The sequence below is a fragment of the Hypomesus transpacificus genome, chromosome 3 (assembly GCF_021917145.1).
Source record: "Hypomesus transpacificus isolate Combined female chromosome 3, fHypTra1, whole genome shotgun sequence".
NCBI lineage: Eukaryota > Metazoa > Chordata > Actinopteri > Osmeriformes > Osmeridae > Hypomesus > Hypomesus transpacificus.
Window position 1 is genome coordinate 1,405,610 of NC_061062.1, and position 19,906 is coordinate 1,425,515.

Genomic DNA, 19,906 nt, shown 5'->3' on the forward strand with positions numbered 1-19,906 from the left:
AGGAAATCAAAGCAAGTGTGGTTCTGATCTAATATATATCTATGTATATTGCTGATTAGCGAATTTTCAAAAGTGTAAATGATATTCAAATTTGCCCAAATCCTAGTAAAAGCATGCTTCAAGCATGGTTTCAGTCAGAATTGGTCCCTGTTGTATTGCACAACAGTTAACAGACTGAAGTGACATCGTCACCCTCTACAGTGAAGCCTGTTAAGTGGACAGCAGCTAGTTCAAGCTTCCGTGATTGGGCGCTGGGGTGTTTTGTCATCTCACACTAAGTGGCCAATCAGGCTGCAGTAAAAGAGGGGTTTCTGCCGGACGCTGGCCAATGATATCACAAGCCTGAGGGTGGGGCGAGCGACCTCTTCGCAAAGTCAGGGATTCCTTTGATCACAGTATCATCTTGTTGTGACAGTGGCACAATTTATAACATCACATAAACCCCCCCTCACCCCGCACCACTTTCTCCCTCAGAGAAAACAAGAGCAGCATCTGTCGACTAGATTTAAAAACTACAAGTCCCACAATGCACCACGGTGGAGGTCAGCCTGTTCACAGGGAGCGGGGGAGGCCTCTCCTGGCGTATCACCCTCACTCCCAGCAGAGATCACACCTTGTCCTGACACACACCCCGGGGCCAGTGATACCCTCAGAAACATGCTGACACTTTGTTGCCTGCATAGCTGTTCACATGGAGCGCCACAGGAGAGCGGAGGGCCTCTGGATACAGGCCCGTCTCACTGCCGATGGGGGGAGCGACACAGCGCTCCACAGCCCTCCACAGCGCTCCACAGCGCTCCACAGCCACGGAGCAGGCATGCGGTGAAGCAGGGCTCCACGTGTCTACTGTGCTCCAGCAAGGGGGCAACAACCTCCCTCTGGGTTCAAAATAAACCCAGCGTGCAGCACCACCAGGCCCCTGCACCTGCCGCTCACCTCCGCCTGGATGAAGCTACAAACGCAGGCTCGGCTATAAAAAGACGGCCGGCTTCTAAACTAGTGAGAGCAGATGCTGTGCACCTTGCTGGGTGTGTGAGGGACGAGTCTACCACGGGCTTAAAGCACCCGAAATAGAGCGTTTGACATATGGGTCTGTGATTGTTTGAACAAGGAATCTCCTGGACTTCAGCCACTCTGCATAAACCCTTTGATGCCCCCGCCTCAGACCCACTGATCTCCTTTCACTCTGCCCAAATCCGGCCATTCGCTCAGTAGCCAGGAGTCAACTTCCCCCCCGCTGGAACGAGTGACCAACTTTGGGTGTTTCGGGGGGGGGGGGGGGGGGGGGGGGGGGGGGGGGGGGGCTGACGTCAACAACATCATCGACAACAACAACAACAAATAACAACAAAGGAGGGGATCTACAGTGCAACGAAGGAGCTGGCGTGGTCCTTTAGCGACAGCAGCGTTGAGGAGCAGAGAAGAAGAGGAGGAGGTGTTAGCGCGGCTGGCTAACGGCTCCTGTTATTGCTGTGTTACTACAGATTACAACCACTAACTACCTGCCTATGCTAGTTTGGTTAAACATGGGACCAAGTTGCCTTCCTGTCTGAGCTGAGACAAATCACATGGCTCGCCGCTCTGAAGAGGTATATTCAAGGACATTTAGATCGATAGAGCTCACATTTAGATAACAGATTCAGTTTATTTTTTTGTATTCTTTTGTGTGTTTTTTTTCTTAACCTCAGAGGAACAGAACAAGAGAAAATGGCCACAAGTTCACCAGACTTTGAACTGTCCACTCAGTCCTTCCAGTAATAAATATATACAAGTCCTGGAAAAGTCCAGGATTCAACACAACTGTTTAACAAGAGAGTGTTCATGGTGGCTGACATTTCTGTCGTCACACAAACAGGGACCTCACTTTGAGATGCTCAGAGAAAGAAAACCAACTTTCTTGTTAGTCAAGAACCTGCAATTATTCAATCTGAAGATATCAGTAAGAATGAGGGATCCATTTTCATTTTACAGTATGACCACAGACCATAAAACAAAAACAATAAAATTATCACTGTACATAGGATTTCTTATATATTTTAAATTAATCTGCATCATTTTATATTTATACTTATAATCAAGTTTTGCATTTTTGCTTTTTTTTTCTTCTCAGGATTCCCGGAGGGGGGGGGGGGGGGGGGGGGGAGGACTGGGAGGGGGCTGTGTCTCCGTCCTGCCTGTCAGTCACAGTCTCCCTCATTCCTCTCCTGAGTTCATCCAGTCTCTGTCAGCCTCCGGCCGTCGCCGTGGCTATCGCCGGGGCAACCGGCTCCTCCAATCAGACCTTGGCCTCGAGCATCTCCAGGAACAGTTTGTGCATGGGCACCTTGCCCTGCACCTTGATGCTGTAGAAGTGCTGCACGGCCTTGGTGGCCGTCTGGCGGAGGAGGGGGAGGGTCATGAGCAGCTTTCCTGCCCGCCGAGGGTCCTCCTGGTGCTGGGTCGTCTCATAGTCCTGCAGGGCCTCGTGGAGAGCGTCCTGGAGCTTCTGAACAGCCTCCACGTCCTCTATGTGCATGGAGTCTGCCAGGGACAGAGGGAGGGAGGGAGGGGGAGGGTCAGTCTGGACAGGAGGCTGGGATCATTTCTTTTGAGTGATAAGCAGAATGACACACGGGACAGCAAAAAATATAAAGCATGTGAATGGCATGGAGTTAATTTTCAGGAGAATGCAGTTATTTACTGTGAGAGCTGAGAGAGAGAGAGAGAGAGTTGTTATTTAGAAAGGGCAGATGGTAGTCCTCTAAAACGCAGCAGTCCTAAAATGAAATGAAATATTTTGCTGGATCTGTGCTGCTCTATCAGTACAGTGAGGTACAGGACACATTATCAGTATAAATTCGAGACTAGACAAGATAAAGGATGGAAGCCACGGTGAAAAAACAACAACAAGAGTAATATCTTTCCGCCGATGTCCTGGACGAGATATTCATATGGCCTTTTGACCAATGAGACTGAAAATCAATGTAGTCCTCTAGATTCTTGGAGCACACAATGGAAGGACTAGCATGTGATCCCGGCTGAATGAACACACATTAAACACCTCACAGTTCCTCAGGACAGCTCAACAATGGATTGTTTTTTAGTAAATACTCCATCAGGGAATTGGTGTAAACTAGCTTTGACGTAGAAAAACAAATGAAACTACCTTCAATGTTTTTTTTGTGTCTTTGTTTTTCATAGAAACATAATTATTGTTTGTATGCATACTTGGTAAATAAAGTAGATTCTGTTCTGATAAAACCGATTCTGATGAGAATAGAGGGCGACAAATGCGTGAATGTTTAGTGATTATGCTACTGTGGGAAATCACACCACATAAGTGAAATGGCTGCGAGTGAATCTTCCTGAAACTACAAACTTACTGGCCCCAGTAAGAAAGAATCTATCAAAATCACACAAAAGATCAAGCTTTACTTCTGCCTGGCCTGTTTTGTCAGAGTAGCAGACCTAACGATCAAACTGTATGCACTGTTGAAAACACTCAGCTCATGTCCTCTCCTCTCCTCTCCCTCATTCTGTCCTCTCCCTCCCCCTATCCTCTCCTCTCCTCTCCTCTCCTCTCCTCTCCTCTCCTCTCCTCTCCTCTCCCTCCTCCTCTCCTCTCCCTCCTCCTCTCCTCTCCCTCCTGTACTCTCCCTCCCTCCTGCTCCTCTCCTCTCCCTCCCCCTCTCCTCCTGTCCTCTCCTCTCCCTCCTGCTCCTCTCCTCTCCCTCCCCCTTTCCTCCCCCTCCTCCTCTCCTCTCCCTCATCCTGTCCTCTCCCTCCCCCTCTCCTCCTCTCCTTTACTCTCCCTCCTCTCCTCTCCTCTCCCTCCTGCTCCTCTCCTCTCCCTCCTCTCCTCTCCTTTCCCTCCTCTCCTCTCTTCTCCCTCCTCCTCTCTCCCTCCTCCCCTCCTCTCTCAGGGATAGTGTGGGGTTGTGTCTGTCTCCGTGGTTAACCAGTGTCTGGCCCTCCAGAGGCAGCGTGTCATTGGCTGGCTGACTTGTCTCACCTTGGCGCTGCATATTTCACCATGCGGGACAATAAAAGGCAAAACAGATTTCAGACTTTGCCCCAAATTCATTGACTGGAACAACTGTATTCCCAAGACCTTGAGACATTTCTCACCCTAACGGTTTCGAATCCACAGTGGTAAAATGAAGTAGGTCGTTTTGGAAAGTGAATTGGGATGGGAAGGCGGGAGAGAGGGAGGGAGGGGATGGGGCGAGACAGAGAACAAAAGAGAAGATGAGCAGTGGCCAGGAAGGAAGACTGATGTGACACACGTAGCCGTTAGCTTCACGGCACACAGGGACGCAGAGAGACCAGGGACACAGAGAGAACAGGGACGCAGAGAGACCAGGGACACAGAGAGAACAGGGACACAGAGACCAGGGACACAGAGAGACCAGGGAAGGACAAGATGGAAATGTGGTCAAATAGCCAACGCTTTTCTACTGTAGGTGTAAATTGGAAATACATCCTGGTGAATGTAACTGCTTTAGAAAACATGCGTGTCTGGTGAGTGTGTGTCCTGTGTTTGTGTGCCTATGAGGATTGATGTGTGTGTGACACAGAAGGGGAGAGGAAGGCTAAATGAAGGGAGGGATGGAGAGACACCAGCTGGAAGGGGAGGAGGCAGGGAGATCAGGCAGAGATGAACACAGGAGGAGGGGATGGGCTTAAAACATTTAAAATAAACTTTGAAGAAACAATTTCCTTGCAATCCATCAGAGAGCCTACGTCGATCCGATTGATAAACTGCTAATTACAAAATCAATCGCTATGAATTTTCACAGCTGTCAGACAGAGGGGCTCCCAGGAGAGTGATCTCACAGAGACCTTGTTCTAACGTTCTGGACTCCTCTCGCCCCCTCCCTCCCTCCCTCCCTCCCTCCCTCCCTCCCTCCCTCCCTCCCTCCCTCCCTCCCTCCCTCCCTCCCTCCCTTCCCTCTTCTCTCTACAAAGCTCAGCCGTCTGTAAAGCAAAGCAAAGCTTCACCATCAGCATTTTCATTTTTCAGCCAGACACAGAACCAGGGTGAGCACGCCGGTGACCCAGCCAGGCATCGATCAGCGAGCGCCAGCCCCCGCCTCCTCAGGTGCGGCCTGTCGATAGCCGCTTGCCGTCTTTGCATCGCTACAAATGAGGGCCTTCACTCCCTGATACTCATTCCATTCGACTTAACACATTTTATTGACAGCCCCTGTGCTCCTAATGAAATGCTAAATGCATCTGCCGTGGCTGCTGTGCCCCCTGGCTACTGTTATGGTGATGGAGGGAAAGAAAGAGAGGGGGGGGGGGTTATGGGTGACAGAGAAAGAGATACCACAGCCAGATACCACAACCATTCAATGAAAAGCTCTGTGACTCTCCGCCCTTCCTGTCTCTTCTGACCTCATGTCACACTCTAAACTGAAGGTTTCACAAAAAAACTTGCTTTGAACACTTTCATGTAATTTGAGATCCGATGTTAAAGAATGTGTTAGTTGGAATAGCATAGTTTTTTTCTGTGCAAATGAAAGGCTTTTGTCTCGAGTGAGAGCACCAAGTGAAAATGTTCAAATCAGGGAATCATTTTATAATTTTATAGTCAAATCTTACTTTCAGAATTCTGAATTCTGAATTCTGAGCAAATTTTGCTCCCATTTAACAAATTCAGCTTCAGATCATTTGTAATTTAAATGATATAAATAGTTATATACCTGTCCCATATGAATAAACAACAGTTTTAATATTTTGTGTATATATATATGAATGTTTCAGCTTTTGTCTAATGCCTAGCGGGATGTCTATCAGTAACATCTGATTTGTTTTTACAGTTCTCACGCAAACTGTACGACTTCATAACAGTATTACACCACGGCACAGCCATCATATTCTCCACACCCATCTCTCATCTCTCAGTCAGATCAGAACATTCTGGCAGCAAGCCGTTGCTCTTCCCAGTTGTTCCCGGCGTGGACGCAGGCGGCCGTACCTGAGTTAGCAAGAGCGATGGCCTTCAGGGTGACGAACTCCTCCTTCTCCACCTTCAGCTTCTTGTACTTGCGTACGAGCTGCAGGATGGATCCGTACAGGTCGAGGAGGCCGGTGAGGCGTGAGTGCTCCTCGTCCATGATGTAGTCTTCGGCGTACACCAGCTCGTCCTCGTAGGGCAGCGAGCGGAACACGATGCTCAGAACCAGGATCTCCATCCAGGCGCTCTGCAGTAGACTCATCTGGTCTCCGAGAGACAAGCTGGAGAACCCTGGAGACACGGAGGAGGGGGGGAGGGGGGCTGCTGTCAGAAAGGGTGTTGTCTGCTGTGTCGACCTCTGACTTTGACACAATTACAAATCTATGTTTATTACAGTTTTCTCCTCAATGTAATGTCCTGCTGACCCCACAACAAAGAATAAAAAATCAATTCAGAAAAAAACATAAACTGTGGTCATGTGGCGAAGATTGTGGAAACACGATCACACATTATAGGAACTTTCAAGCTTTATAGTCCGGGGCTGATCAGCAAATCGAACATGAGTTTAGTTTCCCCCCCCTGTGTGGGGCTCAGGCCCTGCTCTGGCTCCTGTTAGGCCTGTTAGGAAGCTGGAGTGGGCTGTACTGTACGTGGAGACAGGAAGTCAGTGCAGGGGTCTGGGAGACACCAAGCCAAGTGCTCACCCTCTGTTTCCTGTCCGTCACGCTGCCACACGCTGGTGTGAGGGGGATTAGTACTGAGACGCACCCTGACTGGAGGGTCGAGGACGCCACACACACACACACACACACTGTGCTGGTGCTGCTGAGAGCCATCATACAGGGACAGGTACACACACACACACACACAGGGCTGGGGTGTGTGGTGGGGGTGTTGGGGTCATAGGTTGACCCAACCTTGAAGGCCTCAGTCCTCTACTGCTGTCAGACCAGCTGGGTGAGCAGAAACAGCCCGGCAAGCTCTGTCCTCTCTCCTCCACACACACACACACACACACGCACACACACACACACACACACACACACACACGCACACCTCCCTAACCCTAACACACCACTGCCTCCACCAACACACACAACCACAAATTACAAAACAACCAACGGGCAGATCGTCTGAAGACGACGGCAAGTGATTCAAACAAATGAAAGGGAGTGAAGCCAGGGGAGGGGAGAGGAAGAGAGGGGGGGAAGAGAGGGGAGGAAGAGAGGGGAGGGTGGAGGAAGAGAGAGGAGGAAGAAAGGGGAGGGAGAGAGGAGAGGAAGAAAGGGGAGGAAGAGAGGGGAGGAAGATAGTCATCTGCTCCCTTCTTCCCTCCTACTTCCCTTCAGCTGTCAATCACCTCTGTGAAGCCGCTGCCCCCCTCGTGCCTCGCCCCTGGCGCCCTACTCTGACAGCACATTAGCCGGGCGCGGGGCGCCCCTGATTAAAATGATTGCTTTTACAAGTTTGCTGTGGCCATGCGCTCTGCTGCGGCGTGATTAAGAGGCGATAGATTACAGTATTGACCAGGGCGCTCAGCATACATCCTCCTGATGTTTTCTCTTAAATATAAATGATCTCATTGAGGCAGAGTCACTGCCTGATCTCTATCTCCGTCCAGTCTGTAGACACTGGCACACACACACACACAACACACACACAACACACACACACACACAACACACACACACACACACACAAAACACACAACACACACACACACACACACACAACACACACACACACGACACACACACACACACAACACAAGCATATAAACACACCCCAGGTGAGGAGAAGGGAGAGAAGATGGAGGAGAAAGAAAGAGCGAGAGAGACAGAAAAAGAGAGGAAGAGAAAGAGTGAGACAGAGAGAGAGAGTGAAGCAGTGAGAGAGGCAGAAAGAGAGGCAGAGAGAGAGAGAGACAGAGTGAAGCAGAGAGAAAAGAGGAAACCTGAGTGTTTTCCCTTATCGTAGTGATGACCACAGGAGAGGAAGAGCTGCAGGATACATTAATTAACAGATTGGGATCGGAAAGTGAGGGCCCTCACATTGTGAAGGGGAATCAATAGTGGTCAGAATGGAGGCCTCTGATCAAACAGCAGAAGGCTGGGCTGGCCCGGGTGGTCAGTGCGTCTGGGGAAAATTCAGAGAGAACCAGAGACGCACACACAAGGACACACACGCACGCACCGATCCAAACGTATACACAAAACAAAGTCCTCCGAGGACTCGGAGAGCATTTGACTTTAATCAGAGGCAGCCTCAGTTCAGAAGCTTGTTTGTGCAGGGAGCCTGGACTATTACGTCTCAGAAATGCATCTTTAAAATCTTTTGCTGTGTAATTTGCTTGTCTGCTCTGAAAAAAACCAGGGAGCACGTCACCATTAGCGAGACAGGGAGCGGTGCTGCCGGCGGGAACTTGTCATGCAGGTATGGACACGGAGCAGTCTGATTGCTGCATCAGGTTGGCATCACAATCACAGACAAAGCACTGTGTACCCTTTTAATGCCACAGAGGACTCAAGCGAGAGTAACGCGCTGGCCAGTGTGACAGCCGATGTGTCTCCCTGGCTGTGTCTACGCCGGCACGCTGTAGCGGAGCCCTCCCAGCCGCACACGAGCGCCGGCTCTGAGCAGCCTGCAATTACGTTTGACGCTAAAAGTCCTTGAATTTAATCCAGTGTTGTGAGATGGAGAGGTGATGTTTTCCCCCTCCTCCCATCTCTCTCTTCAGGGCCAAAATTATCGCTCCAAATGGGATCTCTTGTCGTTGACTCGCCTTTTTTCCACTCAATTTAATCGAGTAATGAAGTGACTTCCTGACTCGGCGGGTCAGCCGCGCTCTGGCCGCCGAGCGCGATGCGGCCCGGTTAAGTGCCGTCGGAGTGGGTGATTTCCTCTAATGAAATATCAATATTTACATCTTCATTTCCAGCCCGCTGCCTTGGTGGGGTTTGACCAAACATGACACAATATTGACCAAATCAGAGGCCTGTCTGTGCTCTGGAAAAGCCTTTCAGACAGACAGCTGAGTGCTCTGGCTCAGCTGCCTCCGAACTGCCTCACGTCAGACCTACCTCGTATCAGACCTGCCTCGTGTCTGACCTGCCTCGTATCTGACCTGCCTCGTATCTGACCTGCCTCGTATCAGACCTGCCTCGTATCTGACCTGCCTCGTATCAGACCTGCCTCGTATCTGACCTGCCTCGTATCTGACCTGCCTCATATCTGACCTGCCTCGTATCTGACCTGCCTCGTATCAGACCTGCCTCGTATCTGACCTGCCTCGTATCTGACCTGCCTCGTATCTGACCTGCCTCGTATCTGACCTGCCTCGTATCTGACCTGCCTTATATCAGACCTGCCTCTCAGAGGCAGCGGCAGCACTGCTTTTGTTCCGTTTCAAGATGAACGACGTCCACCTGGTACAAAGTATGAGACTTGGTTTGTAAAAGACACTCGCTCCAAGAAAAAACGGATCATGTCAAAGTAGATTATCTTTATCGACAGCTAGCATCGAAACACCTTCGGTATCTTTGAGCAGCATTCTAATGATGAACTTTGACAGGGATTGTGTCATGCGTGTGTGTATATTAAACCTTCCCTCAGGAGGCAACAGGGTGGTAGCCTGGCTCTGCCCTCCTATGTTCTTCTGCTACATTTTAATTTTCCTTCTGTACTAGGTCTGGGCTTTCGGTATATTAGTCGTCAGCCACATTTTTGGCGGTCCGATCAGCGAACAGAGGGAGTCGCTGAAAACGAAAGTTAAAGTCAGAGCAAGAACAATCTTTGCTGAGTTTTCTTGGTGGCCAAAATGTTGTGGCCTTCCTCCCCACGGGGTTCGGGAAAAGATATTCCAACGAGCTCTGTTAGTGGTGAAGGAGTTGGCTAAGGCGAACGCTAGCGATTGGTTATGGCAGATTCAGAGTGTCTCTGGGCAGATCCAATAGTTTTAAACTTAAACAGAGTAGGCTACCCACCTTCAAGGAAGTTAACGATTGTCAATGGAGCGATCCCAGACTCTCTGTACAAATGAAATGTACGAGAGTCTGGTTAGGACCAGGCTATCAGGGTGTCACAGGAGACAGTAAAACATGTTTATTTATTACCCACACACACACACTGACTGGTATAGTACAAACGACTTGCCGTGTTGTGCATCCACAGCGAGCCTGGTTGCTACAGTAAACCTAACCAGTGTGTTGTCTGTGTACGCTCAGTAAACATGGCCACTTGAACCAGGATAAACAACACCAGCACTCTCAGCGCTCTACTGCTGACATATTTCATGCCCTGCGACTCAAAAAGAGAAAATCACTCACTGGAATCCAAATCCACAGTGGCTTTCACAACTGTAACGCACTGTTTTAGCGTGTGTGTAACATCCCTTAAATCCTGTCAGACTGTCGGTATTACAGAACGAACTATCCACAAGAAACACGCGTCATACAAGGACTGTTTCTCAAAAACATCACGTCGATTTTAACTGTTGGGGAGCCCTAATCCATACCCCTCCCCCCCTCCTCCCCCCTCCTCCCCCCTTCCGGCTGCTTCCGCCCCTCTACAGATTAATCACAGCACCATTTCATCTGCCAGAGCAGAGGACGGACCCAAAATGAAATGCTGTAGATTTCTGTTGAGCGGGAGTTCATATTCTATTAATTTATTATTGTTTCCCTCTCCCTGAGGGCCATTAGTGTGGGTAATAAAAAGAGATGTAATTACGAGGCACGGTGGACCCCTCCAGCTGCAGCCCCCTCGTAATTCACCCTCCGTCGACAGAGAGAGAGGGAGGGAGAGAAAGCAGCGAGGGAGTGAAAGAGAGATAGAGAGAGGGAGCAGAAGAGAGTAGAAGATATAGTCGAGAGGGAGAGATAAGAGAAGAGATAGAGAAAGGTGGGGGAAATAGAGAGAGAGAGGGGGTGGGGGAGATAGAGAGAGAAAAAGAGAGAGAGAGTAGTTGTGTCTGGACTGAGGCAGATCTATCATGGCCAGATATCAGAAGGACAAGCAGGCCCTGCAGACTGCTGGCCCCCGGCAATCTCACCTCGGCCAAGTCAAGTGCTCTCCAGGCTCCAGGCCGGCCTAGCTTCCCCTGAGGACCCCACAGGCCGACCTGCTCCCCTCCAGTCCTGGCCTGGGCCAGGCCAGCCCAGCCAGGCAAGCCTACCTTCTATCACAGCTCTGCTCTCAGAGAGGACGTCCCTATCATCTTTCAATAAAAGACAAAGATAAAAAGGCCAAAAACGTAGGGATATCCTTCACTGTCCTGACTCACCAAAGCTGAGCCGCTCGCTGTCTGAACGCTCGCTCAGTAAGATGTACACAACAGCTGAAGCATTCTGTTGTGTGTGTCGGTGCCTGTGTGTGTGTGTGTGTGTGTTTGTGCGTGTGGGGGGTGAACAGATGAAAGAGCAAAAGAGAGAGAGAGATTATAAATAATATATAGCCAATATAACAACTGAAACAAACTATACCACATGTCAGGAGTGTGTGTGTGTGTGTGTGTGTGAGGGGTAGGACAGCACAGTGAGTGCAGATGAGGGTGTGTGTGTGTGTGTGTGTGTGTGAGGGGTAGGACAGCACAGTGAGTGCAGATGAGGGTGTGTGTGTGTGTGTGTGTGAGGGGTAGGACAGCACAGTGAGTGCAGATGACGGTGTGTGTGTGTGTGTGTGTGAGGGGTAGGACAGCACAGTGAGTGCAGATGAGGGTGTGTGTGTGTGTGTGTGTGTATGAGGGCTAGGACAGCACAGTGAGTGCAGATGATGGTGTGTGTGTGTGTGTGTGTGAGGGGTAGGACAGCACAGTGAGTGCAGATGAGGGTGTGTGTGTGTGTGTGTGTATGAGGGCTAGGACAGCACAGTGAGTGCAGATGACGGTGTGTGTGTGTGTGTGTGTGTGTGAGGGCTAGGACAGCACAGTGAGTGCAGATGATGGTGTTTGCACGTGTAACTTACAGCTGCCAACCATGATTCTTCCTGAATTTACATGACAGTGTCAGGAGGACCCAATCAATGGCTGCTTCTCATAAACTGCTGCGCTTGACATCAATAATCTGACCTGAAGCCTGGCCGCATGTGCACCAGCTCAGCTTGCAGTGAGACCTCCTGGGTGTTTCCACCACACACTGCAGGCCAACCACCCTGTCACACGGCACACAGCGGAAACCTGTCAATACAACCAGAAATTAAACCTGGAAAAAAATATTGCAAAACAGCTTTGTGTAGTAACGCTAGATAATTGAAGCCGGGCCTGTTCTATATATATGTTATATGTTCTATATATATGTTATATGTTATATGTTATATATATATGTTATATGTTATATATATATATGTTATATGTTCTATATATATGTTATATGTTCTATATATATATTATATGTTATATATATATGTTATATGTTCTATATATATGTTATATGTTCTATATATATGTTAGGGTCTGAAATGAAACCCTTCAGCCGATGCCTGTTAGCGGAGCTGGCTATCTCTGTTTTTAACACGATAACCATTATCCCATTGTAAGTAGCTGGAAATGGGTGATTTGACCAGTGGCCTGTGAACATGATGAGGTTGTATAACGTTAAATACAGTAATTCCCTTGTCTTAATCTGCACCTCATGACCTTGTGACCCAGGCCAGGGAGTATTTATCTCCCCCCAGGGCCCCTCTGCTCAGGGCAGACATTATATATCTCTCTGTTCAGCCCCAAGACCAGGAAGACTCACACTTTAATCATCCTCATAATTACACGTAATTTATCTCGGCTGCCAACCAGCAACACTGCTTAATGAGGGAAAGTGCCACCCTGACGAAGTCTTAAACGCACATCCCTACCAAAACACGTTCCTTTTCACCAACATGACGTTCACTTTGAAACACGTTTTGTTGTTGTGCGCTTATCTCCTATCGCCATGTACGACACATTAGAATCTCTGTGACACACAGGGCTTGGTGATGCCCGTAAACACATACCCCCCGGTGACTAAATAAAGCCGCCACCCCCCCCCCGCCCCTCTCCCCCACCCCCCTCCCCTCTCCCCCACCCCCCCCCCTCCCCCCCCCCCCCCCCCTTTCCTTCTCCCCCACCCCCCTTCTCCCCCCAGCCTGCCTGGCAGATGTCCCCTTCATGCCCCCCCCCTGCCCACCTGCCTGTCTCTGATACGCCCCCATCTCAATCTCCCAGCAGCCTCGCTGCCTGCCTGGGCCTGGCCCTCAGCATCCACCTGATTGCTCCATCTATCTTTATCTCCTGTGTTGAGGCCTACGTCAGAGGGTAAATTGAATATACTAAGAGCTGTCTGTTGGTGTCTATATTTAATAAAGTGCACTGATGAGGTGCTGATTTATTGCCCGGCAGTATTCACACTCTATTACAAGGAGATTACACAGCTTGAGAGGGATAAGCCAGGGAACACAGTAAGTAGATTTCACAATTTAATGGCAAAGAGAAAACAACAGCCTGCAAGGGAGTTGGTGGGGGGCTGGAGGTTGGGGGCCCTGGGTGGGGGCTGGGGCCCTGGGTGGGGGCTGGGGGCCCTGGGTGGGGGCTGGGGGCCCTGGGTGGAGGCTGGGGGCCCTGGGTGGGGGCTGGGGGCCCTGGGTGGGGGCTGGGGGCCCTGGGTGGGGGCTGGGGGCCATGGGTGGAGGCTGGGGGCCCTGGGTGGGGGCTGGGGGACCTGGGTGGGGGCTGGGGGACCAGGGTGGGGGCTGGGGGCCCTGGGTGGGGGCTGGGGGACCAGGGTGGGGGCTGGGGGCCCTGGGTGGGGGCTGGGGGACCAGGGTGGGGGCTGAGGGTGGGGGGGCAGGAGGCAAAGGGGGGGTTGGTTTGAGCTGACACAAACACGACAACGTACAAGAGGAGTGATCTCTCCTGAACATGGAGTCTTCTCCGAGCTAGCAGCTGAAGCTGCCTGTCTTCCTGCTGACAAGATTAAATGAATTAAAGCTGAGATGATAAATATTCCCCAAACACCATTCAGAAATAAAACGATCACTACAGTCTCCGAGTCTCAAGGCAATGGTGGAAAAAGTGTAATTGCAAGGGTATAAAAAAAAAAGAAACCAAGAGTCAAGAGTTATTGACGGGCTGGATGATCGACGTGGGATAGGAAGCATGGACCTGGATGCTCAGAGCTGATTGGATGAGATCATGCTCAGAGCTGATTGGATGAGATCATGCTCAGAGCTGATTGGATGAGATCATGCTCAGAGCTGATTGGGTGAGATCATGCTCAGAGCTGATTGGGTGAGATCATGCTCAGAGCTGATTGGGTGAGATCATGCTCAGATGAGACCTGCTGACCACGACAGGAAGCCGCCACAGCAGCTCCACGTCCACCCTGCGTCACACACCTCTGAAGCGTCCCCGTCGAGGACGTCGACTCAGCCCGCTGTCTGCAGGGGACAGTCCTCCAGCTCACCACAGGCTCCACAGGAGGCGTTGGCACAGTGGCTGGGTGTGTGTAGGGGGGCAGGTGGAGGGAGGGAGGAGGGGGGGGGGGGTCAGGGGTCAGGAGACCCGGCATGGCCACCGCCTCTCCCCAGGAGAGCAGCCACGTCTGGGCTCCAGCAGGTCACAGTATGTGGACGCTGCCAGTATACTTAGATCAACTTAAAGCACTTGGACACTGTGACATGCTGCTGGTGAGGGGGGGAGAAGAGGGGGGAGACAATGGGCAGCTATGTGTGTCAGAGGTTGTTAGCACCTTAGGAGCAACAAGCCATCTGTCATCATCTGCCTAGTGCCGGCCCTAATGACCATGCTCCTGTCACACCCCGGCCATATTAGCCCAGACCGAGGCTATTAGCAGAAATGACACTAGCGTCTAAAGCTTCAATGTCATTACCAATTCATCAGACACAGATTGGCAGTCCTGGCTGGACTATTACAAGACGTGAGGACAGGCAACCTGAAAAAGACCCTTGACACCAGACTCAACATCCTGTTCACTGGACTGTCATTATCTGCAAACGCTCCTGAATTTCTTTTTTTTTTGCTAATATTCTTAATGTTCGGTACCAATGACATGTTGAGTGTAGATGAGCTGTACGCTAAATTAACACGTTTCACAGTCATTAACGTAGACAGATATTAGAGAAAACTAGAGATTGCATATTTTGAGACGATGGCTCCACAGTTAATAGTACTCAATGGGATGGACCAATTTCGCTGCAAATCCCCCCGATTTTAAAACACTTTTCAAATGTTAGCGGAGAAAAGAGGCAATGAAAAATCAATCGGGGAGAACTTAAGTGCCAATTTCCTGGACGTCTAAATTGTTACCTTTGGACTTTGGTTATTGCCCATCTGTCAGCATCCAAATCAATGTGGCCTACTTCATAATGAACTGTTAATCTGTTTAATTCCATTGCCATGGGCCGAAAAAATCTATCAGAATGCAATCAGCAGTTTTCTGTCCTTTCCTCCCATGGTGGGGAGAGGAGAGAGGAGGAAAGGAGAGGAGGAGAGAGGAGAGGAGGAGAGAGGAGAAGAGGAGGAGAGGAGGAGAGAGGAGGAGAGGAGAGGAGGAGAGGAGGAAAGGAGAGGAGGAGAAGAGAGGCGCGCAGTGGTGGGGAGAGGAGAGAGAAGGAGAGGAGAGAGGAGGAAAGGAGAGGAGGAGAGGAGAGGAGGAGAGAGGAGGAAAGGAGAGAGGAGAGAGGACAGGAGGAGAAGAGAGGCGCGCAGTGGTGGGGAGAGGAGAGAGAAGGAGAGGAGAGAGGAGGAAAGGAGAGGAGGAGAGGAGAGGAGGAGAGGAGGAAAGGAGAGAGGAGAGAGGAGAGGAGGAGAAGAGAGGCGCGCAGTGGTGGGGAGAGGAGAGAGAAGGAGAGGAGAGAGGAGGAAAGGAGAGGAGGAGAGAGAAGGAGAGGAGGAGTGCAGTGTCCGGCCTGAGGTGAAGCTGGTGCAGCCGTGTTAGTGCTGGAGACTGACTCAGTCACTCAACCATCTCTGATCAGGTTCAGCCATGTACAACTCAATTATGCAGCCACTTCATAGCCAGGGGAGATGGACTGTTCTAATACAGACCACACCACAGGGACACACACACACACACACACACACACTCACTCACTCACACACACGCACTCAGCTTCAGCTGAACCACGGCAGTACTTGTTACTGGTCGCATACTGTGATACACTGATCATTATGTTCCTGGAACTTCTAATAAAGAGGGACTTGTTAGAAACTGGTTTGTGTGTGTGTGGAGAGAGGGTGTGTGTGCGTGTGTTTGTGTGTGAGAGTGAATGTGTGTGGGTGCACGCGCACATCGCGTGAGCATAAAAGCAGATCAAAATAATCTTCTTACAACTCATCAACTCACTACACTGAGCCCAACACACACACACACACTCACAAACACCACACACATCTCTACTTGTCAGGACACTCTGGCTTGCTGGTGAAGTTTTAGGTTAAATGATCATTATGGAGTCGTTCTGAATGACAAGCGTTTTGTCAAGGCGTTTACAGCAAATCCCATTAAGAGTCCTCTCCTTCCCAATGCACAGGAGGTGTCTGGGTAATCTGATGAACGCAGCACTTAGCTGAAGGAACAGAAACAGCTCTCTACTTTGAGCACGTCCTGTGTTCAGTAACGACAGCTCTGTACACACTAATGAGATCATTCTATACAGACGACAGCGACAATCATCCATTTCTGAGTTTAAATAAATCACAGAAACAGTCTTTCATCTAAGATCTACTGTTATTCTATTATACTAATTTCTAATTGAGAGTGATTTGTATGTTTTACCACAGTATATTGTGCCTGTATCCAATAGTGTGTGTGTCTGTGTGTGGAGTTTGATCTGTGTTGAGTGTATGTTATTGTGTGTGTGTGTGTGGTGTGTGTGGGTGTGTGTGTGTGTGTGTGTTTGGGGTCAGGCTGGAAGCAGGGGGACAGTGTTACTGGTCAGGAGAAGTCTGTGCTGGTTAAGCTTCTTGGATAAACTCTCTCTGTGCTGAGTCAACATTGTGCCCTGCTGCACCACGCCCTGCCGCCCTGCTGCCCTGCTTCCCAGCCAGGAGAATTAAGCGGGTCTGTGGCCATAATCTCTTTACTAGATCTCCCTGTACCTGCCTAATAACCCCCAGACCTCCCTGTACCTGCCTAATATCCCTCCTGCCCCCTTCTCAGGAATACTATGATCCTGCTGTAGGAGCAGTACTCTGACAGGAATACTATGATCCTGCTGTAGGAGCAGTACCCTGACAGGAATACTATGATCCTGCTGTAGGAGCAGTACCCTGACAGGAATACTATGATCCTGCTGTAGAAGCAGTACCCTGACAGGAATACTATGATCCTGCTCTAGGAGCAGTACTCTGACAGGAATACTATGATCCTGCTGTAGGAGCAGTACTCTGACAGGAATACTATGATCCTGCTCTAGGAGCAGTACTCTGACAGGAATACTATGATCCTGCTGTAGGAGCAGTACTCTGACAGGAATACTATGATCCTGCTGTAGGAGCAGTACTCTGACAGGAATACTATGATCCTGCTGTAGAAGCAGTACCCTGACAGGAAACCTATGATCCTGCTGTAGGAGCAGTACCCTGACAGGAATACTATGATCCTGCTGTAGGAGCAGTACCCTGACAGGAATACTATGATCCTGCTGTAGGAGCAGTACTCTGACAGGAATACTATGATCCTGCTGTAGGAGCAGTACCCTGACAGGAATACTATGATCCTGCTGTAGGACCAGTACTCTGACAGCCTTTGGTCCTCACCACGCCCAGTGACTAGACCTGGTTATAGTTACAGCACATTTAAATACAGGAATTACATTGTCATATATCTCCAGGATTAATTACCTGTGGCAGTTTTCTCGTGGACACCTGGATCCAGAGAGTGTGCGAGTGCATGTGTGCACGTGCATTTGTGCGCGTGCGTGTGTGTGTACAGCATGTGCTGAGTGTGTGTGTTCCCTGCCATCCTGACAGCCTTAGCTTCTGTCCCAGTTATGCTGATGGGAGACGAGGTTACAGAGGAGACACTAACAGTCGCATCCATCCAGGCGCTCCTGTAGGGCTGCAGCCTGCAGGAGTTATGGGGGTCATGCCCAAGATCAGAGAGAATCTGCTTTGGTTGCAGAAAGAGTCCCTAAACAATGTGTTCTCTGTCAGAATGTGAGGAGAACTCTTGAAGGAAGCAGAATCTCTGCTGACGTGAGAAGCAGGATCCTTAATTCGACAGCGTCTTTTAACCTAACCCCTCTATCAGCTCTGCTATGGGCAGAGGAGAAACATGATTATGCCCATCAATAATTCAATTCAAGCACGGGGCGGTGGGGGGGTGGGTGCGTGTGTAAATGCGGAGGGGAGGGATGGCCATGTGATGTCTTATTTAAAAGTGTCTGATGTTCTGCTTTAAATGTCCCATGTGATCGTGATGTCACCACGTCTGCTGTGACTGTGTGTTTGTGTGTGGGGGATATGGAGATAGAGAAAGAGACAGAGAGACAGAGTGAGAATGAGAGAGAGAGAGAGAGAGAGAGAGAGAGGAGGTCAGTGTTCTGGTGGTCTCTAGGACCAGGGAGCAGCAGGGGTACCTGGGATGTGCTTGGCCCAGCCGATGATGACCACCAGCTCTCTGTCTGCCAGGTCACACAGCGTGGTGAGGGCCTTGATGTCGCTCTCGGGCATGGTGGGGTCGGGCATGGCGTAGATCTTCTCTGGCTCGGCCACCAGCAGGTGGGACACGATTTTGGTGACTGGGGAGGGAGGGGTCACGGCAAGGGTCAAAGGTCATTGCCAGTGTACACACAGACAGTTGTCCTAATGCACAGCAAACACAGATCATTACCACACATTTTGCACGTACATTTTTTATCTCTGAGTCTCTCAAACATAAAATTCAATAAATAGTATAAATAATAATGTTTTTATTCATTCAGTATGTTGTTCCTGGAAATACTTTCTCCTTGTGTGAGACAGCGTGAGGGCTGTAGAGTCCCCAAAGCCTCATTGTCTAATATCGGTCATCTGCTGAGAGAAGCAGCGTCATTCAGCCGTGACGGCAACACTACCTGGCCTACATAAAGACCGTCTCTCCTGAGAGAACACAGCCCTGTACAGCAGACCCAGTCTGGCTCCAGAATACCAGCGCTAGTCCCGGCCTGGCAGTGACAGGCAGGTGGGGGCGACGGTACTCGGCGGAGGGATACGAGGGGGTGACAGGGCTGTACTTACGGGGCTTCTTGGCAGGTGGAGGGAGGGTCAGCCCCAGGTACGCAGTGTTCTCTGCATCCATCCTCCTCTTGTACTTCTGTCTGCCCCCTCGTACCCGGTCCAGTCGCACTCCTGGGAGAGACAGCAGGGTTAGCGTTAGCGTTAGCATAGACAGCAGGGTTAGCGTTAGCGTTAGCATAATCCGTTCAAACAATCACGTCCTGGAGAGACAGGGCAGCCCTGTCACAATGACTCAGCGATCACATGACACACATGAGATGTGAGATCTGTGTCTCAGTAGCTACAGCATTATTTGGACAAAGATATGAGCAGTATTTCCACATCTGCCGTCTAAAACTGAGGTGTGATCGACTGAGATGAGAAAGGGGAGGAAATCTTTTGTTTGCACATGGTGAGGCAGAGAGTGTGTGAAAGTACAAGTGTGTGTGTGAGAGAGTGTGTGAGAGCGTGTCACAGGCAGGCCTGGGTTCCCATATGTGCTCCCTGCCTGGCTGGCGTACTGTGACACAGCTGAGCCCAGACCTGTTCTAAACATATGAATATTTAACGCAGGGTCAATGATCTCACAGACTGGCCCTCTAATTATTTAGCTTTTGGGGTGAGGCAGACAGCATACTAATACACAGGCTGCTCCGACCAGGACACTCAGCAGCTTCTGCTCAGCAGCACTGAGAGAGACTACACCAGTAGCATGGCCCCTCGGAATACAAAACACACACTCCCCAACACACTCTGCCCGTGTCCAGGGCTGGCCAGTGTCC

The 19,906-nt window shown here is 50.2% G+C and overlaps 1 protein-coding gene across 6 annotated transcripts in view; it reads right to left on the reverse strand.

Moving 5' to 3' along the window:
• Positions 1-1,282: 1,282 nt before the first annotated feature.
• Positions 1,283-19,906, reverse strand: part of esrrb (estrogen-related receptor beta) — a 44,914-nt gene continuing 26,290 nt past the window's right edge. For all 6 annotated transcript variants that reach the window (XM_047049216.1, XM_047049189.1, XM_047049180.1 and 3 more), the window contains 4 exons: positions 19,146-19,256; positions 18,506-18,667; positions 5,960-6,229; positions 1,283-2,520 (listed from right to left, as the gene is read on the reverse strand). In XM_047049216.1, the coding sequence (XP_046905172.1) occupies positions 2,276-2,520; positions 5,960-6,229; positions 18,506-18,667; positions 19,146-19,256 (788 nt within the window). In that variant the 3' untranslated portion in view covers positions 1,283-2,275. The remainder of the gene's footprint in view (positions 2,521-5,959; positions 6,230-18,505; positions 18,668-19,145; positions 19,257-19,906) is intronic.